The 26,274-nt window shown below is 45.5% G+C and overlaps 2 protein-coding genes across 2 annotated transcripts; one reads left to right on the top strand and one right to left on the bottom strand.

The window, feature by feature from the left end:
* LOC126995160 (endothelial differentiation-related factor 1-like) lies at positions 1–5,479 on the top strand. The gene is made up of 5 exons (XM_050854447.1): positions 1–168; positions 995–1,046; positions 1,994–2,154; positions 2,950–3,043; positions 4,706–5,479. Exons 1-5 carry the CDS (start codon positions 91–93, stop codon positions 4,768–4,770), a joined length of 450 nt encoding a protein of 149 aa, XP_050710404.1. The 5' UTR covers positions 1–90; the 3' UTR covers positions 4,771–5,479.
* LOC126991696 (transmembrane channel-like protein) lies at positions 5,163–23,762 on the bottom strand. The gene is made up of 21 exons (XM_050850404.1): positions 23,664–23,762; positions 22,255–22,377; positions 21,836–21,983; positions 21,468–21,690; positions 20,975–21,085; positions 20,719–20,845; positions 19,895–20,083; positions 19,211–19,449; positions 18,627–18,815; positions 18,014–18,203; positions 17,599–17,727; positions 17,030–17,370; positions 14,996–16,866; positions 14,495–14,805; positions 12,759–12,925; positions 12,247–12,438; positions 11,464–11,701; positions 11,010–11,098; positions 10,326–10,429; positions 8,798–9,585; positions 5,163–7,608 (listed from the first exon to the last, which is right to left on the bottom strand). The coding sequence occupies exons 1-21, from the start codon at positions 23,760–23,762 to the stop codon at positions 7,120–7,122; spliced, it is 6,357 nt and encodes a 2,118-aa protein (XP_050706361.1). The 3' UTR covers positions 5,163–7,119.
* Positions 23,763–26,274: the final 2,512 nt, after the last annotated feature.

Below are 26,274 nucleotides of genomic sequence, written 5' to 3'. Positions count from 1 at the left end.
AAGAGGGAGAGGCGAGGGGCCCGCTTTCCCTTGTCCAACACACCTCAGCCAGACGTGAAACCCGAAGCCACCAGTTCGAGCCCCGCCACCATGTCTGAGAGCGACTGGGACACCGTGACAGTGCTCAGGAAGAAGCCCCAGAAGTCGTCGCAGCTGAAAAGTGAGCAGGTGAGGTCGGGCGGGGCGAGCCAGGTGTGTGTGAGGGGCCAGAACCAGTGTGTGGGAGGCGTGCTGGTGACAGGTATGTGCTAACGTGTCCGCGGGTGTGCCGGGCCGGGCCTGTGTTGAGGGCGGCGGTAACCAGTGCCCGGGGAGTGGCTTAGAGGGCCAGGTGAACTCTGCCTGGCCCTCCCACCCTAATGACCCTGCCCACCTGGCCTGTACTTGCAAACGTGTCCACAGGTATTTCCTGCGAGTACTCGGTTATTTGAGGCGATAATTATTACCTGGGGTCCAGAGTGGCTTGGGAGGCATGCTGTTGAGGAAGGGGCAGCAACCTCTTGCAAAGTTAACACCTATATCATGGAATGTCTTGGGTCCCTGCACCAACCAACAACTTGCAGGAAGCAGAAGGGGTGGCCGAGGGAGCAAAGCCTCCCCATTAAGGAGTTTGAGGGGGGCAAAGCCCCCTCATTAAGGGGGTCAAGGGGGGCAAAGCCCCCTGTTAAGGGGGTTGAAGCCTCCTCACGAAAGGGTCGAGGTGGACAATGTCCCCCTGTTACGTAGGTTAGCTTAGTTCAAATTCAGTGGTCATGCAGTGCGGCCCGGCGGAAATATGCAGCGTGGGACGGGACTGGGCGGCGGCGGGGGGGGTGGCCCACTGTGCTGGCCGGTGATCTACACTGTGCTGCCCAGGATCTTTATAATCAGAATATTTTTTGTTTGAAGGTTCTAACATGTGATTTCTCAAAGATCAAGCTTGATATTCACCCTATGAGGTTTTTCTAGTATGTTGGATAATCTGGTATTCATGTGTTTGTAATATATTTTTCAGGCGGTGAACCAGGCAAGAAGAAGTGGTCTCCAGGTAGAAACCAGCTCCAAATGTAAGAGTACACCAGTCAATACTTCCCAGTTTTTTACTACCAAGACATTTTGTTAGCTGCACATCTGAAGGTTCAGGCCACATTCCCAAACAGTTCATGGCTTGCACACCAATATTAGACAGGCTTTCATGGAGGTGGTGAGAATTCCACAGGTTGTTTCATGAGCGTAGTGATAAAGTTTGACAAGGCTTAGAACTGTACCTCCAATCTGAAAACCACTTGTGAGAACCAACTAATTTCCCTTAGCGATAGTTTGACAAGGCTTCTGTTCCTCCAATGTGAAAACCACTCATGAGAACCAACTTATCTCCCTTTGTGGCCTTTGTAAATATGTTTTGTGAGCTGAAAGTGTCTTGAGAATATGGCTGACCTAACTTTTTCACAGCATTGCTAAGTATAAAACAAACTAAATCGTGAGGTACGTGACAAGCCCCTAAAGATCATATTACCTTGCCGTCAATTAGTACAAGTCAGCAAAGAGGAAAAAAAATATATATAGCACCATTTTCCTCAGCCTCTCCTTCCCTTCCTCATACATAGTGTTAAAACATATCACATTTTTCTTCTATTCTTTCCTTCTCCTTTTTTTTCTTTATTTCTTATCCTTCTTTTCCTCCTCCTCCTCCTTCTCCTCTTTTTTCCCATTGTTTCCTTCTCCTCCTCGTTTTTCTTTATTTCTTATCCTTCTTTTCCTCCTTCTCCTCCTCCTCCTCCTCTTCTTTCCCATTGTTTCCTTCTCCTCCTCTTTTTTCTTTATTTCTTCATCCTTCTTTTCCTCCTCCTCCTCTTCTTTCTCTCATGTCCCAATTACACGTCGATATTTGCATCAGAACTTTAAATATTTTTGCTTACAATTCCTACTACTACGACTACTACAACCACCCCTACTACTGCTACTACAATCACCCCTACTACTTCTACCGCTACAAAAACAACCCCTACTTTAGATGGTGCCGCCTCCAACAAGCAACATGGCACGTCCCTCAACACCGCCAAGCTTGACCGCGAGACCGAGGAGCTCAAACACGAGAAGGTGACGGTGGATGTCGGTCACCTCATACAGAAGGGCCGACAGTCTAAGGGGTGGACGCAGAAGGACTTGGCTACTGTGAGTGTGACTGTGTTTGTAGGGCGGGGATTGATCGAGTGGTGTTGGATGTCTTTGTAAGGGGATTGGGTGCTGTGTGAGGTGTTAAGAGGAGGATTGAGTGCCATTTTAGGTGTTACGAGGAGAATTGAGTGATTTAAAGTGTTCCGAGGAGGTTTGAAGTGAATGTAGGGGGATTGAGTGGTGTTTGATGTGCTTATAGGAGGATTAGATGCTGTGTGAAGTGTTACAAGGAGGATTGAGTGCTGTTTGAGGTGTTACAAGGAGGATCGAGTCTGATTTAAAGTGTTCCGAAGAGAATTGAAGTGTTTGCAGGGGGATCGAGTGTTAGTAAGTAGCGGGCTTTTTTTTTCATTATTGTTTTCTTTTTTTTTTACTCCTTTGCGCTGTATCCTCTGCTGAAAAAAAAAAAAAATAATAATAATAATAAAATAAATTCATGTGTTCTGGGGAGGATTAAGTTTCGGATATATTGTTTTACCATATCTAGTTCGCCCTGGTATGACAACATCTAATATCTGTTTCATACTCTACCAAAACCTAATGTATCTACCTTTGTTAGGCTAATAGTAGAATCAGGATCAGTTTACCCTCCCATGTGTCCCTGGTATTACATCATCATCTACTGCATGTTTCAAACTCTCCCAAAACCTGTGAGTATACATATCTACCCTTGTTAGTCTAATAGAATCACCTTCAGTTTACCTTCCAATGTGTCTTATCAACCACCCGGCATATGACCACAGATGTTGCGCCGACTAAACGAAACTTCTTAACAACCACCTCCTTCCGCAGTACATCAATGAGAAGCAGCAGGTCATCCAGGAGTACGAGCAGGGAAAGGCCGTGCCAAATCAGAATGTCCTCGGAAAAATAGAGAGGGCTATCGGTGAGTTCCGAGCTGGGGAGAGAGAGAGAGGTGGTGCGGAGGGCATTAACACTCTATGGCTGTGCTCTGAACCGCTGCTTAAGTGTTTATTGGTGGAGTTTATATACAAAACATTCACACGAGATAGACTGAACGCTCGCTCTTCCAGGACATATGTTAAAAGTTGATAGATATGTTTACAGTGGTGTAGGTAAGCTTATAACTATTGTGTGTGGCTTAACCTGGTAGCAGCAGGGACCATATTTCTTAATGGTCCCTCTAAGCGAGAAAAATAAGGAAAAATCATCACTCACACAAACCATTTCATAATATATATCAAAGCATTTGTGATCAGTTTATGCGTCATCTATTTTGGGCAGTTTATATCATGGGACAAATTTGGCTCGTCGCTGCTACCAGGTTAAGTCCGATCTCCCTCTTCTATAGTTTAACCTCATAATAATAGAAATATCATAAAGATGTTTAATCATATGTGCTCACTACACTTAGATTTAGACATAGGAACACCCAAAAATCTCTACAAAAAATTTCTTCCCACACAAACAAAGACACAACATTTGAGCTCAGGCCCTGTATACTACAAATAGGTAAATACATCTTCTAGCACGTTGGTCTATGTGTATATGTATTTGTTTGGCCCCAAGACCTCCAAGCTAAACTCAAAACTAGATTGGTACCCCCTATTCAATATTATTCTCTTTCTACTTCTATCAACTTTCAAGCTAAAAATGTGTGGTGTTACTCAGAGAACATGCCCTCTAACTTCAGTCTCTCCACAGGGATACGTAAACTCAAAACTAGCCTGGTACCTCCTATTCAATATTGACTATCCTACTACTGCCAATTTTCAAGCTAGACCCATATGATGCTACTCAGAGAACATGCCCTTTAACTTCAGTCTCTCCACAGGGATATGTAAACTCAAAACTAGCCTGGTACCTCCTATTCAATGTTACTATCTTACTACTGTTACTGACGTTCAAGCTAGACCCGTGTGGTGCTATTCAGAGATCATGCTCTCTCGAATCAGATGTGGTCCCAGGATATGCCTTTGCAATGGCTCCCGGATTTTCTGATCACTCAGTGTTCTCATGCTTCAACGCTTATTTTCTTCTTCAGTTTTCACTTGACTATTTTTTTTTCACTGATTTTGCACTTGTGTTTTAATCGTCTGAACTCTTTGTCTTTCCTTCCTGAGTTTTTTCAATAACTTTTCCTTTCTAACACGAGCCTCTCTGCAGGGATACTTAAAACTTGAAACTACCTTGGAACCCCCTCTTCAATGTTACTTTCTCACTACTTCTAACTTTCAAGAGCTCATGCCCTCTAACACATGCCTCTCCACAGGGATACTTAAACTCGAAACTAACTTGGAACCCCCTCTTCAATATTGCTTTCTTACTACTTCTAACTTTCAAGAGACCACACCCTCTAACACGTGCCTCCCCACAGGGATACTTAAACTTGAAACTAACTTGGAACCCCCTCTTCAATGTTACTTTCTCACTACTTCTAACTTTCAAGAGACCACACCCTCTAACACATGCCTCTCCACAGGGATACTTAAACTCGAAACTTCCTTGGAACCCCCTCTTCAATATTACTTTCTCACTACTACTAAGTTTCAAGAGCTCATGCCCTCTAACACGCGCCTCTCCACAGGGATTCGTCTGCGTGGCAAGGACAAGGGCCAGCCGTTACAGCCACCAGGGAGCAAGAAGAAGTAAGGCCTGACCAGCTTCCTTGGTTCAGCCGCGCCCTATGCAGGAAGCTTGATCATTACAACTGGGCAGACCTGGCACTTCAGCTTTCAGTCTCTTCCTCGTCCTTAGAAACAACATTCGTCTGTACTGGGCTTAACTGGAGTTGTGTGTTGCTGTGGTGAAGTAACTTGCTTTCAGTTTGTATTTTTTATAGACCTTTCCTCTTTGTATGTAACTTGGTTTGGGGGGCAGTGCTTCCCGGCCCTCCCCATGGAAGAAGAGTGTTAAAAAATGATAGTAACATCGGACAGTTATCCAGGACTGGGCAATTGTAAAAGGTTTTCCTTCTGTGTTTTGTTGAAGAAGCAGTTTCTTGTTGATTGACGATATGCATTGTTATTTCTCAAGCTTGGAAGTGTGTTACGAAATCCTCTTGTCTTGTGCAATGAAGTTTATGTAGGTGTTCATTTCAATTGTTATGGCTAGGTTAACTTAACTGACTTAATCTAAAGTTTAGTGACCCTGACCACCAAAACATAACTGTGCTCCCATCGTAATGAGGACCCCATTGGTTGTTACGCTAGATACTCTTTACTTGCAGAAAGGCAGGACATGGTTCATCAAGACGTGGTTAACATGTTCAATAGTCTCTTTACATTTCTTGGCATACTCAAGCGTTAAACCTTTTGTCAATTTTCTATGGTGTATGCTGAATAAACATTCTGGTAGTTGAGACAGGACTTTCAACCCCTTGGATGTGGATTTCCCACTAGAAGACATCACCAAGCTACAGGAGTGGAACAAAGAGTGGCTGATACAATTCACTGAAGAAAAATGTAAAGGGGATATCCAGCACACCAATACCACATGGGAAACACTCCACTATCCACCACAGAGGCAGAGAAAGACTTGGGACTATATGTTACCAGGGTACCAGTGAAGGGATATCCAGCACACCAATACCACATGGGAAACACTCCACTATCCACCACAGAGGCAGAGAAAGACTTGGGACTATATGTTACCAGGCTACCAGTGAAGGCAAAATCCGTGCCAATCGCAGCGGACAGGTTACAGTGGGCTTATGTCACCACTGTCCCAAAATCACTAATAGGAGTTAAATCTTCAGAAACGAAGGTCAAGTCTACTGTGGGAAGGTGGCAATAACATCCCTCCATAATCCGTGTTGTCATCATAATCACACCAGCTTCAACATACAATCGAATAAGGACTTACGTGTCACAGAACAAATGCAAAGTCATCACGGACCGACTGATCACTAAAATACATTGTTAAGGAAATTTGGCACGGACAGAATAGGTTATGTGAGTGCTGCTGTGTGCTCATTTATGGGTCTTAATAATACCCCGTAACATTATCGTAGGAGTGAACGGTACAGCTAAACGAGAGGTACTTAAACCTATCCCTCATAACAGACAAGTGCAACAGTAAGAGATCGTATAAATGTGGGACTCCAATGGAACCAATTATGCAAGTACCATTTATGATCGTGATAAAAATTAAAAGGGGTGACCTCTCCCTGTATACTGGAGTCACCCATAAAATACATGTTCATTTATATCTAGCACGTTTCAGAGAGCAAATGATCCCTGTAACTGAACTGAACATGTCTCACTCTCCCTTCATCGTCAGTTTTCTTAATGACACTCAGCTTTTGCACAGGCCATACAAGGACAATCTTAATACTTTCCTCTCACAAATTCAAGTGCTATCACAACCTGACCAACAGCATCTATAACTATCAAAACATTACCTCATTTCTCTACAAACTTTAAGAGTCATAACTAGACCATTAGCTAGTCTCTCCATAAACTACAGAATACTAGCAGACCAATACCTTATCTCTCGTAACAGTCCTGTACCTTATTTCTTCACAAACTTTATAAATAACTACTAGACCATTACCTCTACTAGTCTGTCATTAACTACCACACCAGACCTTCATTTCTCCACAAACTACAAACTAATAAAACCTCATTTTCAGATCGTTACCTGATTTCTCTACGAACTTCTAAAACAACTTCTAGACCATTTATTTTTCCACAAACTACGTAGCTACCAAAACCATTACCTCATTCCTCTACAAACTACCATAACCTCATTTTCAGATCGTAACCTTATTCCTCTACGAACTTCTAAAACAACTTCTAGACCATTTATTTTCCCACAAACTACATAGCTACCAAAACCATGACCTCATTCCTCTACAAACTACCATAACCTCATTTTCAGATCGTAACCTTATTTCTCTACGAACTTCAAAAACAACTACCAGACCATTTATTTTTCCACAAACTACGTAGCTACCAAAGCCATTACCTCACTCTACAAACTACAAAGCCATCCCTCACCTCATTTTTCAAGCAGCGTCGACTCCTCATCTGAGCTTAGAATCACCGTCTCCTCCTCAACCGCTAACTGAAGGGGGACAATCTCATCCTCGACCTTAGCAATTAGGGCAACCGTGTCCGACTCCGGGAGGTAGGGGTCATCTAAGTTCGTCTCAATGGGGGCAGGCTTAGATTTCTTAGGCTTAACCGAGACTTCCTTCCCTGGCACAGTTTTTAAGTCGATGTTGTTACTGCCGCTGCGATCCCTGGACTGTGGCGAGGCTGTGTTTGAGCTGTGTGAAGTGGTGTCAGGGCTTTGCGAGGGGTGCTTGGTGGTGCGTGAAGGGGCATCAGGGCTGTTTGAGGGGTGTTTGGGGCTGTGTGAGGTGGCGTCAGGGCTTTGCGAGGGGTGCTTGGTGGCGGCTGTGGCATCGGTCTCCTCCTGTGTCTTGTCCTGGCGTTGTAGTTTTGCCTGCTGAAGGGAACGCTCAACACTGTCCTCCTTGCTGATCTAAGGTATGGGAAGAGAGAGGGAGACGCTGTGTGAGATGGAGAGGTTTTACGATCACTGACGGAATCTTAGAGTGAAAGACAGATGGTGAAAATGGCAAAATGAAGCGTAATTAAGTACTGGTTACAAAATAGGAATAGTTATGGCAATGATCTGATATGGTAGGAATAGGAATGGTGAAGTGATGCATTTTTTTTATTTTTTTTATTTTTTACAGCAAAGGAGACAGCTCCAAGAGTTCAAGTCAAGGGCAGGAGGAAATACAGATGAAGGAAGATTGTTCCAGAGTTTACCAGCGTGAGGATGAAAAGAGTGAAGATGTGGTTAACTCTTGCATAAGGGTTTGGACAGTATATGAGGGAGAGTAGAGAGTAGAAAGTAGCGGGGGAGGGGGGGGGGAGGGAGCAGTTAGCAAGTTCAAGAGAAGAGCAAGGAAATATCGATATGGAAAGAAGATAGAAGAGAGGAGGAGGCAAATTGTAGAGAAGTGGAAGGTAGAGACTATGAGTATAGGAGGAGAGCTGATGAGACGAAGAGCCTTGCCCTCACTATGCATACTCCATACGAGGGGCGACAAGGCCCCTGTATATGGACAGCAACTGTGCAGGGAGAAGAACTGGGAGGAGGCGGCAGCGAGCCCTCCCAGAGGAAGCTGATTTAGTAAGAGATGAGATATGAAGTTTCCAGTTGAGATTTTGAGTTAAGGATAGACCGAGGATGTTTAGTGTTGAGGAAGGTGAAGGTGGAATAAAAACTAATAAAATGATTAATGACAAAAATAGGTGATGAGGTAATTAATAAAATGTGAGGGAATTAAAGTCTAGGTAGAAGTTAAGTACGGAAATGCTAGGTGAAATAATACTAACAACAAGAAGCAGTTGATAATGGAAATATGAACAGTAACAAAACTATACATAACAAAAACAGATAAAAACCTAATAAATAAATAAAGATATGGAGGAAAAGTCAATAACAACATAGTAAGATGATAAATAACAGGGATAACAGTGACAAGAAATGATAGATAATGGAAATATGAACAATAACAAAAACAGATAAAAACCTAATAAATAAATAAAGATATGGAGATAGAGTCAATAGCAACATAGGAAGATGATATGTAACAAGGATAACAGTAATAACAAGCAACATAAAACAGGTATAACAGGTAAGCTCCAATATACTCCACCTTGATAATAGGAATCGTCTGCATGCCCTGAGAGTCGTCCGAGCTGCTACGATGGTGCCCTGATGTAGCCCCTTTGCCTCCTGCCTTCTGCCCGTTGCTCCCCCTCCTCAGGTCGTCCATCTTCAGTATCGACGGCTCCCTGCGATGCCTAACCGACGGCGCTCCCTTAGTCGGCGTCTCTGGCTCTGGGGGCAGCTTATCAGAGTCCCGCTTGGCTAATCCTCGGTGCGTTCTGGCAGTCTTGTTCACTTCCTGGGTTGTGTTGGGTTCCGGAGCGCTCTCGTCCATGAACTTGTGCTTGACTTTGCTTGCGTACGAGCTCGAGCTTCTACGGCGTTCCCTGGGCGAGTCTACGTACGGTCTGGGCTTTGGTTTGGTCGGTGAGTCACGGTGGAGGCTCTCGTCGGACTGCTTCCTCTCTTGGGGTAGTCTGTGGCCTCGAGTCTGGCTACCGTATGATTTCTGCCTCCCTTTTGGCACTCGGGATAAGATGAATTCACCCTCCTCCTTTGCTGGCATCGAGAAGGAGTTCTTTCTCGACTTCCCTCTGTGGTGAATCTCCTGCTCCCTCTCCTTCTCTGGGTACTCCTTCACTCTCTCGTGTCTCTCGGAAGTGCCCTCCCCCCGCATCTTCTCCCTCCCCACCTGCCGTGACTCGGAAAGTGAATCGTCGAACACCTCCGAGTGGCCCAAGTCTGTCACGTCGTCAGGCCACGGCCCCTCGTCCTTGGGCTTTGGGGGGTCGCACAAGGCTATGATGGGTCCGTTCTCGGCCTCGGGGGATAAAGCTGAAACGAAAGTGTGCCTCTGCCATGATGCTGTTTGTGTGACGAGAGTTTGAGGGGAATAGACAAGCTCTCCCTAAGATATCCATGCAGCATTGCCCTTCAGAATAAACGCTTTCTTAACCAGAGACAGTATATTATTGAGGCTACATAAATACCTGCTTTCTTGAACATTATCACAACATTATCTGAATCTACATCAATGCCTCCTTTCTTAGACATTAACATTTTATTATCTAAGGCTACATGAACATCTTTTTAAAACATAAACACTACATTATCTGAATCTACAAAAACACCTCTCATTTTTCTTTTATACAACAGAGGAAGGAGTCAAGGGCAAACAAACAACAACAACAACAACATGAAGAAAGTCCAAAAGATTACTCGGAAACATTAACCCAGTAGCAGCGGGGATCATGTTTCTTAATGGTCCCTCTAAGCGAGAAAAATGAGAAAAATCACCACTTACACAAACCATTTCATAATATATATCAACGCATTTGTGATCAGTTTATGTATCATCTATTTTTGGGGGTTTATATCATGGCACAAATTTGGCCCGTCACTGCTACATGGTAAAGCCACAAATTTGGCCCGTCGCTGCTACATGGTTAACACTACATTATCTGAAGCTACAACCCCCACCCCAGACATTCCAAACCTTATTATTCGGAAACATTAAAACTACATTATCTGAAGCTACAACCCCCACCCCAGACATTCCGAACCCTAAGCCAGACCTGCGTGAGGCTTCTTGACATGCGCTGCCGTCTTCTCCGGGTCGCTGCTGGTAGCATCTAGTCGAGGCCGCGGTAAGGGCGTGAGAGGAACCACTCGGCCCCACCTGGAACAATAATCATAACATCTATATATCTATCTAAATCTCCGATGCCTTGCTACCCCTCAGGAACTTCCTTCGAGGGGGTGGCTGCAGCAGAAGTGTCTCCATCTCTCCCTGTTCTGGCACTCCCTCTGAGCACATTCAATCCTGCTACTACCAACTCTCATAACACCATAACATAACTACAGTCGTCCCTCAAATAGTACGGTTTCCAATAGTTTGGTTTTGTTTTTTCCTGCTCGTCGGGAAATTTAAAAATCCTAAAAAAATCATCTATGAAAATATGAAAATCCACATAAAACCATAACCGAACTATTGGAAACCGTACTATTTGAGGGACGCCTGTAATATATAATAGTAAGAGTGTTGCAGTGTTCTCATGGGTTAAGAATATCGAGCCATGGAAATGAAGACCAACAAATGACTGGCTATGACAAACTGAGAAGGACAAGCTAAAAATAAATCAGTAACCGCAAAAAATAGTCATTCCATTAAATTCAAATCATACTACAAAACAAGAACAGCAAAAAAGACGATGACCCCTAAACAACTGCCTAGTGTGACCTGACCCCATGTGACGCACCTGGATGTCGGTGTCTCGCTTCGTCCCTTCCCAGAGCGTGCATCCAGGGCCTTCCTCTTCTCGGCGGACCTTTCCTGACGCAGCTGATCCTGTTAGGCCAAGGGAAGTCATATGATGCGGCAATACTATATCTTAATGTATTTGTTTACCTGAACCTTACCTCACCTCACCTTTATCTAACTTAACCTAACCTAACCTTACATTACCTAACCTTAGCAAGCCTCAGACTCACCCTCAGATCACTGCCGGCCTTCCTGAACACTGCCTAACTACCTCACCTTTATCTAACTTAACCTAACCTAACCTTGCATTACCTAACCCTATCTTGCCTCAGACTCACCCTCAGATCATTGCCGGCCTTCCTGAGTACTGTCTAAATATTTCTATTTACCTGAACCAGCCTACCTTTTTATTTTCTATCCCATTACCTAACCCTATCTTGCCTCAGACTCACCCTCAGATCACTGTTGGCCTCCCTGAGCGCTGCCGTGAGGGAGACGAGGTAGTAGATCACAAGGACGAGCAGGAGGCCAGCAGGGATGACCACGCCAGGGGAGGAGATGTAGTCGATGATGGGGTAGAGGGAGGGCGGGAGGCCACCTATCAGGGTCGAGGTGGCCAGCTGGTAAATCTTGGGGTAGTCGCTGAAGGGGCCACAGTGCCAGGACGGTTCAAGCCACACCACGGCATACCTGTAACATGGCAGTGATAGTTGTTGTCTTTTAACCCCTTGGCTGCGGATATCCTACAAGAAGACATCACCAAGCTACAGGAGTGGAACAAAAAGTGGCTGCTACAATTCAATGAAGAAAAATGTAAAGTCCTGCACCTTGGGAGGGGATATCCAGCACACCAATACCACATGGGGAACACTCCACTATCCACCACAGAGGCAGAGAAAGACCTGGGAGTGTATGTTATCAGGCTACCAGTGAAGGCCAAATCTATGCCAATCGCAGCGGATGGGTTAACTCTTGCATGAGGGATTTGGACAGTGTAGTGATGAAAGAGTGAAGATGCTGGTTAGCCCTTTGACTGCGGATTTCCTACAAGAAGGCATCACCAAGCTACAGGAGTGGAACAAAATGTGGCTGCTACAATTCAATACCACATGGGAAACACTCCACTATCCACCACAGAAGCAGAGAAAGACAAGGGAGTGTATGTTACCCGGCTATCAGTGAAGGCGAAATCCATGCCAATCACAGCAGACAGGTTAACTTCCCCCGTAACTCACCCGACAGGCAGCGTGCAGAGGAATAGCATTGTCAGGAGGAAGAGAAGGTAGAAGTTATTGTTATCGGAGGCCTTGAAGACAGTTTCTGGGGGGACATTTGAAGTGACGACTGCCCAGGAACGAACGTAGAGCAGCACCAGCAGCTTGAAGGTGTTGAGGAGAGGAAGGCCTGGCGCGAAGAACATACCCATCCTGTGAAAAGACAAGGTTAGGTTAGGTTAAGAAATCAAGGACGTCAAGTTAAGGAGATGATTAGAGTGTTAATAGAGAGATACTGATGGGTGGAGAGCAAAATTGAGAGGCATAAAGGGCATCCCCATTCTTTGATAAGGTTAGGTTAAGTTAGGTTAGGTTAGGTTTAAGAATGGCAGTGCAGCTAAAACAACATAGGTAGGCTTTCTAGTATTTCAGATATAATAAAAAACACTAAGAATGCTCCCCCTCTCTCCCTTTTCCTTCCTCTCTCTCTCTCTCTCTCTCTCTCTCTCTCTCTCTCTCTCTCTCTCTCTCACCAGACCATCCCCTGATTATTAACAAGGTGCAGGATGTTCTCGGCAATCTTGAAGTCAGCGTATCCCGGAAACTGCTTCTCCAGGTCCCAGCAGCAGCACGAGTTGAAGAGACGGACCACCACCGCCCGCACGTACTCCGTCAACACCACCGTCACCACCGTCACCACCTGAAGGAGAGTTACGATGGTGATGATAGGTCTGTCGTCGCTGCTTTTTGTCATCACCATCATCACCACCTTATTGCTAGTTACTTTGGTGATGACAACTTCTATCATCATTACTTTGTCATCACCATCATCACCACTGCACATGACTTTCAACTCTAGTTCATCCCTATGCTATCCAAATCCCTTATGCAAGAGTTAACCAGCATCTTCATTCTTTCATTCCCTATACTATCCAAATCCCTTATGCAAGAGTTAACCAGCATCTTCATTCTTTCATCCCTATACTATCCAAATCCCTTATGCAAGAGTTAACCAGCATCATCATTCTTTCATCCCTATACTATCCAAATCCCTTATGCAAGAGTTAACCAGCATCTTCATTCTTTCATCCCTATACTATCCAAATCCCTTATGCAAGAGTTAACCAGCATCTTCATTCTTTCATCCCTATACTATCCAAAGGACAAATCCCTTATGCAAGAGTTAACCAGCATCATCATTCTTTCATCCCTATACTATCCAAATCCCTTATGCAAGAGTTAACCAGCATCATCATTCTTTCATCCCAATACTATCCAAATCCCTTATGCAAGAGTTAACCATCATTTTCATTCTTTCATCCCTATACTATCCAAATCCCTTATGCAAGAGTTAACCAGCATCTTCATTCTTTCATCCCTATACTATCCAAATCCCTTATGCAAGAGTTAACCAGCATCTTCATTCTTTTATTCCCTATACTATCCAAATCCCTTATGCAAGAGTTAACCAGCATCTTCATTCTTTCATCCCTATATTATCCAAATCCCTTAGGCAAGAGTTAACCATCATCTTCATTCTTTCATCCCTATACTATCCGAATCCCTTATGCAAGAGTTAACCAGCATCTTCATTCTTTCATCCCTATACTATCCAAATCCCTTATGCAAGAGTTAACCAGCATCTTCATTCTTTCATCCCTATACTATCCAAATCCCTTATGCAAGAGTTAACCAGCATCTTCATTCTTTCATCCCTATACTATCCAAATCCCTTATGCAAGAGTTAACCAGCATCTTCATTCTTTCATCCCTATACTATCCAAATCCCTTATGCAAGAGTTAACCAGCATCATCATTCTTTCATCCCTATACTATCCAAATCCCTTATGAAAGAGTTAACCAGCATCTTCATTCTTTCATCCCTATACTATCCAAATCCCTTATGCAAGAGTTAACCAGCATCTTCATTCTTTCATCCCTATACTATCCAAATCCCTTATGCAAGAGTTAACCAGCATCTTCATTCTTTCATCCCCATTGTATCCAAATCCCTTATGCAAGAGTTAACCAGTATCTTCATTCTTTCATCCCTATGTTATCCAAATCCTTTATGCAAGAGTTAACCAGTATCTTCATTCTTTCATCCCTATACTATCCAAATCCCTTATGCAAGAGTTAACCAGTATATTCATTCCTTCATCCCCATTCTATTCAAATCCTTTATGCAAGAGTTAACCAGTATCTTCATTCTTTCATCCCTATACTATCCAAATCCCTTATGCAAGAGTTAACCAGCATCTCAACCCACCAAATCCATGACTGTCAGCTTGATGATCTCCTGCCCGAACATGGTCTCCCAGCACAACTTCCTCAGACGTTCCTGGGACTTGGGGGGCAGCCGCGATACCCATCTCTCGGGGTTGTCTTGCATCGGCTGAACCAGGAAGGAGTGGGCGGTGGTGGGCTCGGCTGTGGTGGTGGTGGTGGTGATTGCAGTGGTGCTGGTGGTGGGTACTGGTGATGTGGTTATGGTGGTGGTGGGTGTTGTGGTGTCTGTGGTGGGTGTTTCTGTGGTGGGTGTTTCTGTGGTGGGTGTTTCAGTGGTGTTAATGACCTCCTCTGAAATAGAAAATGGGATGTGTTTCAGAGTGCAAATAAATAAAATGGGTCTATTGGAACCCACTTTCTTGTAGGGATGACTTATGTATACTCTTCATATCTACAAGAATATTAAAAAAACTGGTCTTCTGTCTAAAATAAATAATGTATCACAACATAAATGATAGCCCACAGTGCCCCACACCCTCACCTTCACACACTACAATGAAACACTCCTCATCTTCACCATCATCACTTTCCACAGATGATGAGTTTGCCACACCCTCATAGTCCGTCACAGTTTCGACCCCCATAGCAGGTTCGAGCGTCTCCCCAGCATCTCCCTCTTCCGTCACCGCCCTCGTAAGCTTTGCCCAGTATGCCCCCCTGTCAGTTGTCGATATATTGAGCGCTGGCACAGTGGGGAGAATCATTTTAATACCCCATTCCGTCTCATTTTCTTTGGCGTACTCCATTGTGGTGAGGCTCTCTGGTGTGGTATTGCGTTCCGGGTTTGTCAGGTTAAGGTTGTCCTCTGGCGGAAGGTCGTAGGTCACGTAATCCTCCTCCTCTTCGTTAGTTGCGTCCGGAAGGTAATGTGCATAGTTGACGCCTACCCCCCCATAGTCGTTAATCACTCGTTTGACTCTCCGCGATGTCTGTTCTTTTTTGGTCTCCTCGTTATCCATGGCTTGCTCTTCGTTAATGGTGATGTGTTCCATTTCTCGAGACGCTTCTGAATGGGTATGCAATTTTTCTTCATTTCCAGACACTTTCTTACTGTTCTTGTCCTTAACTATATATTTCTTCCCCTTATACTCCATGGCATTAGAACTTTCAGCTGATGTCTCTTGCTTACCATCCTGATCTCCCTTTCCTGCCTGTATCTCATCGTTTTTGTCCCTAACTATGATATATTTTTTCCCCTTATACTCCATGGCATTAGAATTTTCAGCTAATCTCTTTTTCTTAGCCTTTTGATCCTCTGTGATGGCTGTAGAATATTCCCGATTTTCCCGATTTTGTGTTTGTGGTTCAGACGATTTATCTTTTCCGCCAGCTTCACCTTCCCTCTTGCTTCTCGATCTCCCACCATGGACTCCGGCAAACCTCACAGCATCTTCTTCAGCATCCATCTCCTCCAACTCCTCAAGGCTTCCCATGTAGAAAAGCCTTTGTTTCCCTGGCACCAGACTCAAAAGGTTCACCAAGTTCTTATCCTCTCCGTCCCGTTCAGCGTCTGGAGCCACCGTCGACGTTTCCATTTTAGCGAATTCCGGCGACGCTCCATCAGTGTTGTTTGTGGCATTTGTAAGTAAGTCTGCCTCGCCTTCCTTAGCCCCTGAAGTGATAGTTGTTGTCTCCACATTAGTAGATTCAAGGGCAGACTCCACCGTACTATCCGGGAACTCTCTCAAGGCCTCGGAGTTATTTAAAGTCTCGGGTGTTCTCTCTTCGCTAAGGCTTGGAGATGAGTGCAGATCAAACCCATGAGACGACATACTCCTTGACATATTACCTAAGTCTTCTGGTTGTTCCTCTGACCCCACAGTTCCATTACCATTAAACCCATTACTCCCCCATAGAGGCATTACTAAGGGGGGATCAATGGGGGAGACGCTGCCATTACCCTTCATATCAATACCAAAACCAGGAGTCTCGGAGGGGACTGTACGATTACCACCAAGTTCTGAAGCGTTGGAAGTCTCGCTCGGATCCATATTAGCTGTGAAATCATTGTCCGTCATTCCTGGTTCTGTCAGATATGGTGTGGATGCCCAATCTATTGAGGTTACATTCTCCTCGCTAAGATAGACAGGCTCATCCCCATAGCTACTCAAATCCACACTCCCTTCGCCATATATCGCTCTGGCCCAGTCGCTGTAGTTTAACGTGGATGAGGGCGGCTGTGTGTTTAAAGTGGATGCTGCGGATGTGTCTGTGGTGGGTGAGGTGGAGGCTGTGTGTGTGGAGAGGGGTGTGGAGGGCCGAGTGGAGGTGGTGGAGCAGGTGGTTGGCATGAGGTAGCAGCCTGGTGGGAGGGGAGCCGCTAATCTTGGGTCACCTTTTGGCAGTGGAAGTCTGGTGGAAAAATGGGATATGTTATTAAGTGTGAGAAAAGGTGTGTTAAAAAGGTTATTATGTTACTTAAGAGTGAGAAAAAGTGTGTTAAAAAAAGGTTATTATATTAGTTAAGCGTGAAAATGTGTTAAAATACAAACCACAAATCCGAACAGTGACTTACTTAGCGAAGGGGAGAGCCGTGAGGAGTGAGGCGGCCAGGGAGGGGGCGAGGGAAGGTGCGCGAGTGTCCTCCGTGCCTAGGTATGTATAAGCTTCATCGGACAGGGTGGTCATTGAGGGTATAGCAGAGGTCACAGTGTTGAGGATATCTGTCAATGGCGTCGAGCTCAGGCTATTGACGAACGAGGTGGTGAGGTCATAAGTTGTGTTAAGCCCCTCGGATATGTAGCTTAGGTCATCTGAGGTCATGTTGGGGAGCCAGGGTTGTGTGGTTTCCTGCATGGTGACCTCCTGGCTGTATGTGAAGGTCAGGTTGGTTTTCAGTGACCCGAGCTCCTTCGTCTGGAAATAAAAATGAAATAAAAATGGAAGTGAGTTGTAACGATGAATTTTGTCCTTGATAATTGACTGTCTCTTCTGTCTAAGTAAATGTTCTGTCTTATATATGTCTCAGATTGGTTAGGTTCTTCAGGTAAGCTTCAAGATATCAATAAAATAAGACTGCATTGGTGATTTTGTTCCTTGACACATGACCGCCTTTTCCGTCCACAAGTAAACGTCTTCACCTACCATGTCGTCCACCTTGGAGAAGAGTGCGAAGATGAGGGTGTACAAGTTAAGGAGGTTGAGGGACATGATGCGAGCCAGCTGCCACTGTAACTGGTTCCTGGGGTGACGCAACTCAAGCAAACCAACCAGCTGAGAAGACACAGAATATTACTTTTTGATAAGGAAATAGAGATGTGTGGATGAGGAGGAGGAGGAAAAGGAATTAATAGCATTTTTTGTGCAACTGTGAATATGATAAAAAAAGGATAATCTAAGTTTTCATCCTGGCAACTTTACATCAGTGAGGGTGAGATATACAAGGATAATGAATTCAATATCTCAATAAAAAACAAACATATATATAGCACGTTTTTTGTGTCTTTGAGCTGCTGCCTTTCTACAAGTACTGCCAATTAAAAAAAAAAAAAAATCTCACGTCAAAGAGGTTTGGGTAGACGAGGGAGATGAGGGTGAGCGTGATGGTGAGCTCGTTCTGCCGCCACCAGGAGGAGGTGCTGTCCACGCCCTCGGAGCGGCGCACCAGCAGCACCACGGCGTAGGCGCTGCCCAGGATCAGCAGCACAACTATCAGGTGGGCCAACGCTCGACGCCCTCGCAGCCGCCAGCTATGGGAGAGAAGGTTGATTAGGGACACATCCATGTTTTTTTTTCTTTTTCATTTATCTTTTTTATTTCTCATTTTATTCTTTGGTTCCTTTCTTCTGTTTTTCCTTCATTAGTGGGACATTTTTTTACTTTTTTTAATGTCTGTTTTTTTTTGTTTTCCTCTTTTCATAGTGACACATTTTCCTTTTTTTCTTATGCTAATCTCTCTCTCTCTCTCTCTCTCTCTCTCTCTCTCTCTCTCTCTCTCTCTCTCTCTCTCTCTCTCTCTCTCTCTCTCTCTCTCTCTCTCCTCCACATACTTCCTCCTCCTCCTCTTCCTCTTCCAACACATTTCCTCCTCCTCCACACACTTCTTTCTTTCCTTCTCCACATATTTCCTCCTCCTCTTCCTCCAACACACCTCTCCTCCTCCTCCTTCTCACCTCTTCTCCTCCTTCTCTGACTCCCGGGCCTCCAGAAGCGACTCCCTGAAGCCTGTGTTGATGGCGGCCACCTTGTTCTGCGCTGCCTCCAGGTTCCCGATGGTGTAGTCCCAGCCCGCCAGTAGCCGCCAGGTGAAGGTGCACTCCTCGTCCTCAGCCAGCTTGGACATGCGAGAGTTGGCGGCCATTCTGAGGGTTAGTTAGGTTAGGTTAGGTTAGGTTAGGTTAGGTTAGGTTAGGGTGAGTTGAGGCTGTGAGGTTAGGTTAGGTTAGGTTAGGTTAGGGTGTGTTGAGGCTGTGAGGTTAGGTTAGGTTAGGTTAGGGTGTGTTGTGGGTGTGAGGTGAGGTTTTGGGGTGCGATACGGGAAAAAAGGGGAAAAATATGGATAGACAGATAGATAGATGTGAGGGTTGGCTGAGATATAGATAGATAGATATAACATAGATAGATAGTGATAGGGAAGAAAGGGGAACGATACAGAAAGAAAAGTATGGGAAGGAGATTGATGGGAAAATAGATACAGATAGATAGTGTACAAATATATCAAAATTAACACACAAAAAAAGGAATTCTCAGGACTCACTTCCGCAGAATAGCCACAAAACTGTAGGCATAGACAGCGAGGGAAGTGAGGAAGTACGCCAAGGGGAGCCTGTAGCCCTCCCTGGTGAACGGTGCCTTGCTGTAGTAGCCATAGAAGATCGGGGAATATCTCAGGATGCCCTCGAAGTCCCACAGCACCTTGAAGTCATAGGCCGTGATGCGCTCCCAGGCCAAGATGGACTTCCTCTCCCCTGCACTGCTTCGATCGCCGGCCAGAAACTGTTGACGGGAGGAGGTGTGAGTATTGGGGTGATGTTAGCGTGCTCGGAACTCTTGCATGAGGGATTTGGACAGTATAGGGATGAAAGAGTGAAGATGCTGGTTAACTCTTGCATGAGGGATTTGGACAGTATAGGGATGAAAGAGTGAAGATGCTGGTTAACTCTTGCATGAGGGATTTGGACAGTATAGGGATGAAAGAGTGAAGATGCATGCTGGTTGAAACTAAGTGCCAATATCAAAACGAGAGCATAAGACATGACCTCACTATCCCTTTAATTAAAAAAAAACAAAAAAAACATGAAACACAACCTCGCTATCCTCAAAACAAAAGCAAAACACATGACCTCACTATAAAAAAAAAAAAAAATAAAAAAAAAATAAAAAAAAAATAAATAAATAAATAAACAAGTGCCAATATATCAGTGCCACTCTCAACACGGACCTCCGGGATGATGACAAAGGCCGCCAGGAGTGCCGTGAGTGCCAGGTTGAGGCCGAGCACCCAGCGAAGGAAGGTGAAATAAGAGGCAACCGCGGACCCGAAGTGCGACTCGATGGTCTTGATGCGCCCCTGCCAAGGCTCGAGGCCAGACACCCACACGTACACCGCCCGCACCCCCGCCCGCAGCACCTGGGGGAGGAGATGGGGGAAGGGGTGGTTCAGTGGGGAGGAGATGGGGGAAGGGGTGTTTAAGTGGGGAGGAGATGGGGGAAGGGGTGTTTAAATGGGGAGAAGGTGAGATAAGGGGAGGTTAAATTGGGAGAAGATAGGGTAAGGGGAGGTTAGGTGGGGAGGAGATGAGGTCAGAGTTGCGTTACCAAACTGTCGTACTTAGCCTCTTATTATTTTCCGACTTACGACTCCCAAAACTCTCCTCCACTCCAATAGCTACATTTATTTATAGTTACCGTTGAAAGGTTTATTTATTAGTGTCTTTTTGCTATAGTTAAGTGTCTAAAAATGGTAAATACAATGGTGGATACGATAATCTGGTAATGCTGGATAATGGCCGTATTTTGAGTCTCCTCGGGTCAACGGCGCTCGGCTCAACTCACCCAGCGTTGCCAAATTATCGTATTCATCGCCTTGCATTTTCTTAGTTTTTGACCGATAACTCTAGCAAAAAAAAAATGAAACCGTCAATATGTAAGTTTTAACGATAACTCTAATTTTCTATCGTTATTTGTGTGGTTATGACAGTTTTGAAGCCTATAAATGATCAATGCAATGTTCAGAGTACGACAATTTGGCAACGCTGCACTCACCCGTCTAGCGCGTATGAAGCACCGAAGCAGCACGTCTCGGGTACTGCTGCTCTGGGCTAACCGCTCCTCCATCTCCCCCTCGTGTCTGCGTATGTACTCCCGCGAGGCCCTAATCAGACGAAGCTTCCTGGAGAGTAATAGAAATGCTGTAGTAGTAGTAGTAAGCTCTATATATACTACAAATAGGTAATTGTAAGTATGCAAATATGTAAATACACCCACACCCCCCCACACACACACACACACACCTACACACCTCGCAATAGGCCAAGGCTGATGCTTCACGCCCGTCAGAACCTCCTTGTGGATTCTCAGCGTCTCCGCCACCTCCTCCTCCTCGGACATTCCCTCCACCTCCACCACCGTCCTGAAGAAGGGGGGAAAAGAGAGCCTGCATTAGTGTGTGTATTCGTGGGTTATACATAGAATTGGAAGCATACATGGGCGTTAAGAAAGAGCCTGTATTAGTGTGTGTAGATATATGGATTATACATAGAATTGGAAGCATACATAGGCGTTTCGAAAGAAGCCTGAATGTGTATTCGTGAATTATACATAGATGAAAGCATACATAGGAGTTTAAAATGACGCTGTAGTGTGTATACGTGAATTATACATGGAATTAGAAGCATACATAGGAGTTTCTTATCCCTATGAATACAATATACACGTCAAGTAGTCCATTACGAGTATTAGAACTTGAGATAGACATGAAGATAGATACACTAAGAGACTTATCGATGACTTACTCCCCCGAACTCGTGGTCATCGTGCTCGTCCTCCTAATCTTCTTCTTCCTCCTTGTGCTCCGCCTAGTCCCCTTGCAGCTGGCGCGCCGAAGAATGGCCGAGACGCTGGCCCCATATTCCTCGTCCTGGCCTCCTACGCCCACCACCGGCCCCTCCTGATGGCTAGGGTGCGGGGAGGGGTTCATTGGGGGGATGGGGGACTCCTCAAGAAGACTCCCGCAAGCTTTGGAGGGGAGGGAAAAAAGGGGGAGAGGGTAAGATTAGATTCAGAGTTCCTTCCACTTCATCTTCCTTCGCTATCACGCCTCTTCCACCTTTTAATCTTCCTTCTTCCTTGCACCTCCTCCTCCTCCTCCTCCTCCACATACCTGGCACCAGTGTATTGATGGAGGGCTGGTCAGGTGAGGCCCCATGACCCCGCGGCACCAGGGACACACCATCGCTGGACACTGATCTCTCGCCATCTGCCCAGGTCACGCTCAAGCGGTCACTCGGGCATGGAGAAGAAGGGTCATCCTGGAGAGAGAGGTCAGGTCAGGTCAAGGAGGTCATGGGAAGGGTGTTTAAGGGGTTGGTATCTCGGGTATCTAGAGGTCAGGTCAGGTCAAGGAGGTCATGGGAAGGGTGTTTAAGGGGTTGGTATATCGGGTATCTAGAGGTCAGGTCAGGTCAAGGAGGTCATGAGAAGGGTGTCTAAGGGGTTGGTCTCTCTCTCTCTCTCTCTCTCTCTCTCTCTCTCTCTCTCTCTCTCTCTCTCTCTCTCTCTCTCTCTCTCTCTCTCTCTCACCTTGTCAGTCCGGAACTCCACTGAAGCAGCCGATGACCTCCTATGCTTCGTCGGGTCAAGCTTCAGTATGCCTCCGCCTGACCCCCGACGACCCTCATCCTCCAACCCGCCGCCGCCTCCAGTCTGCTTCGAAGAGGACAAGAAAGGAGTTCAGATAAGGTCAGAAAGGTCAGTTAGGTAGTTAGTGAGGTGAGTTAGTTAAATTAGTTGGTAAACCTAATACTACTTCTCTAATAACGTGTCTTCTGTGTTAATAATATAAAATTAAGGAGAAATAGGACTTACGTGTTTACTGCTCTTAGAAATCCATAGCTTTAGCCTAATATTATAATCACTTTCTCTCCCTCCTTTCCCTCCTTCCTTCCTTCCTCTGTTGTTCTATACCTTCCTCCCTTCTTCTCCTTTCCTCCTCTCCCTTGTCTTTCTCAATTCTTTCCTTCTCTTTCTTTTATAATAATTTTCTCTCCCTTTTCTTCCTTCCTTTCTTCCTCTGTTGTTCTATACCTTCCTTCTTCTCCCTTCCTCCTCCCTTCTTTCTCTCCTTGTTGTTACTGTTTTATCTCCCTTCCTTTCTCTCCCCTCTCCTTCTCCTTCTCTCCCTCCTTCCCTCCCCTCTTTCTTATCTCCCTTCTTCCCTCTCTTCCCTTTTCTTTCGTCTCCCTCTTCCCCTCCTTCTTCTTCTTCTTCCTCCTCCTCCTCCTCATTTCCTTCTCACTTTCTTCCCTATCTCCTCTGTTTCGTGTTATTCTTCTCTCTCTCTCTCTCTCTCTCTCTCTCTCTCTCTCTCTCTCTCTCTCTCTCTCTCTCCTCTCCCCTCCCTCCAGGAAACACCTCATTTCCTCCACGTGACTTTCTGTTCCTCCCCTAAAAAATCCCTCCTCCCTCACACCTTTGACCTCTTCCTCCTCCTCCTCCTCCTCTTCTTCTTCTTCTTCTTCCCCCTCCTCTTGTTTTTTCCTCTCTTATATCTCCTCTCCAATCTTTCTTTGCCTTATAATGTTTTTGTTTTTAGTTTTTTCCTCTTCTTCTTCTTCTTCTTCTTCTTCTTCTTCTTCTTCTTCTTCTTCTTCCTCCTCCTCCTCCTCCTCTTCTTCCTCCTCTTCCCCTCCCCCCATCCCCATCGCTTCATTACATCACGTCCGCCCCCTCCTCCTCTTCCTCCTCCTCCCTCCTCCTCCTCCTCCTCCTCCTCCTCCTCCTCCCTCCTCCTCCTCGTCCATTCTAATGTGCTAATGTAGCTAAGCCTCACGCTACACACACACACACACACACACACACACACACACACACACACACACACACGGGAATGAGGTCATGAGTGTGCATTATAAGAACACATACAATCTCTCTCTCTCTCTCTCTCTCTCTCTCTCTCTCTCTCTCTCTCTCTCTCTCTCTCTCTCTCTCACCTTAGGATGGTCCCGTAGGAGTCCTGCCACGCCCATCACAGGACTCTTTGACCTAGGACTCCTCACCTCCCCTTCGTCCTCGCCTCCTGGACTGCTCATGGTGATCCTTGGAGGGTATCCTACGAGGGAGTCCTTCGAGAGTATCCTTCGGGAGTATCCTTCGGGGGTCCTTCAAGGGGGGGGTTCTGGGTTATTTTTTGTATTTTCTTTTATTTTGGTGTTGTTTTTCTCTTCGTCTTTTTCTTTATTTTCCTGTCTTCATTTTCTTTGATTTTCTTATCCTGTCCTATTTCTTCTTCTTCTTCTTCTTCTTCTTCTTCTTCTTCTTCTTTCTTCTTTCGTTTTCTTCAGTAGCTATTCTCCCTCTTTTCCTCCTTCACTTTCACTCCCTTCTCCTCCTCCTCCTCCTCTCCTCCATACCTCCTTTCTCTCTCTCTCTCTCTCTCTCTCTCTCTCTCTCTCTCTCTCTCTCTCTCTCTCTCTCTCTCTCTCTCTCTCTCTCTCTCTCTCTCTCTCTCTCTCTGTCTTCTTTCTTCTCTTAACCAGACTCCTAAGGAAGAAAAGAAGAAAAAAAGATTAATTATTTATTTTTACTTATTTTTCATTATTGGTTTTTTATTCGAGTTTGAAAAAAAGAAAAAAAATGGGTTAGAGAGAGAGAGAGAGAGAGAGAGAGAGATCTGTACTATTCTGTAATTAGGGTAATGCAAGAGATGGCCCCCCCCTCCCCCCCTTACCTCCCTCCCTCCCCCCCAACCCCCCCCCCTTCTTCCACTCGTACACGCACCTCCTTAACTCCTACCCCCCCTCCACCTCCTCTTCCACCCCCACCCCCCCTCTTCTTCCACCTTTTTCCTCACCTCTGTTCTCTCTCTCCATCCCCTCCACCTCAATTCTCTCTCCTTCCCTCCTTCTCCACCACCTCCTCCGTTATCTCCAATTCCTCCACTTTTCCTTTCCCTTCCACCTGTATATCCTTCGTTTTCTCCACCTCAATGTCCTTTATCTCCCCCCTTCCACTCTTTTTCTCCTCCTCCACTTTCTCCTTTCCCTCCATTTCTCCCATCTTTATATCCTTTTCCTCCTCCTCCACCTTCTCCACTTTCTCCTCTCCCTCCTTTTCTTCCATTTTCATATCCCTTTCCTCCTCCCTTCCACTCTTTTCCTCCACCTCCACCCCTTTCACTTTCTCCTCTCCCTCCATATCTCCATCTTCATATCCCTTACCTCCTCCCCTTCCTCTCTTTTCCTCCTCCTCCACCTCCTCTTTCTTCCACCTACTCCATCTTCTTCCTCTCCACCCCTCACATATTCCATCTATCTCCACCTCCACTTTCTTCTCCTCCTCCTCTTCCACCCCATCATCAATCCCCCCACCCCTCTCCTTCCCTTCCTTACCCCCCCCTTCCCCCCCCTTGACCTTTCCCATGTAAGTCCCTCATGAACTCCTGATGACTCAACTATTTCCCGTAAGTTAATTTTGATGACCTTTAGTTTAATTAAGATAAAGGTATGTTTATGATATACACACATACATACATACACACATACAGTCACGCATACGCACACTACATATACATACATACACACACACACACACATAGGCCTATATAGATAAAAAATACATAATTAAAGAAATATTTAGATAGATAGACTGACAGACACATACAGACACACTGGTTAGGACTCTCGACTTACAACATAGAGGTCCCACGTTCGATTCCCGGGCTAAGTGGAGACGGTAAGACCATCTCCTAACACCCATATCCTTGTCACACACACACACACACACACACACACACACACACACACACACACACACAAACAGCCCCAACACCCCCCCACCCCTTTTTTTTTTTACAGTAAACAGCTCAATGGCAAAAAAAAAAAGAAAGATAACAATAATGAAAAAAAAAAAAAACCTCTACCCCCCCCACAAACAAACTAACAAACAAACACTTACCTTTCCAAAAACAAAATCCAGCGTAACTTTCCCTTTCACTTCCCTCTCGCCACAGGTAAGCCACTAATTAAGCCTCGGCGTCCAGGTATACGGAGGCTCCACAGGTGACCAGGTGACTCAACAGGTGCGTCGCGTCCTTACCTGGCACTGTTCTCACCTGTACTGACCCTCTGGCGTGCAGGTGGAGGGAGGGAGGGAGGGAGGGAGGGGAGAGAGAGGAGGGATGGGATGTATGGAGGAAGGAAGGAGGGGAAGAAGGAGGGGAAAAGGGAGGTAGGGAGGGAAGGAGAGGGGAGGTGAGGGGAGAGGAAGGAGAGGAGGAAGGAGGAAAGGAAGGAATAAGGAAGGAGGAGGAGGAGGAGGAGGGAGAAGTGGAGGTAACATATGGGTGAACGGACGTAGAGAAGGAGGAAGAGGAAGAAGAAGAGGAGGAGGAGATTGGAAAAAGTGTGTGTGTGTGTGTGTGTGTGTGTGTGTGTGTGTGTGTGTGTGTGTGTGTGTGTAGAGGGGGAACCACACCCACACTATAACAAAAAGAACACACACACGATACCATCCATCACCACCATCACCACCACCACCATCACCACCACCACCATGTTACTAAAACCATCATAATTGTTACTGCCACCATTCCGTTACTCCCTT

This window comes from Eriocheir sinensis, chromosome 7 (genome assembly GCF_024679095.1).
Source record: "Eriocheir sinensis breed Jianghai 21 chromosome 7, ASM2467909v1, whole genome shotgun sequence".
NCBI lineage: Eukaryota > Metazoa > Arthropoda > Malacostraca > Decapoda > Varunidae > Eriocheir > Eriocheir sinensis.
The sequence above is the reverse complement of the archived record's forward strand: the minus strand, read 5'-3'. Positions and strand labels throughout refer to the sequence as shown.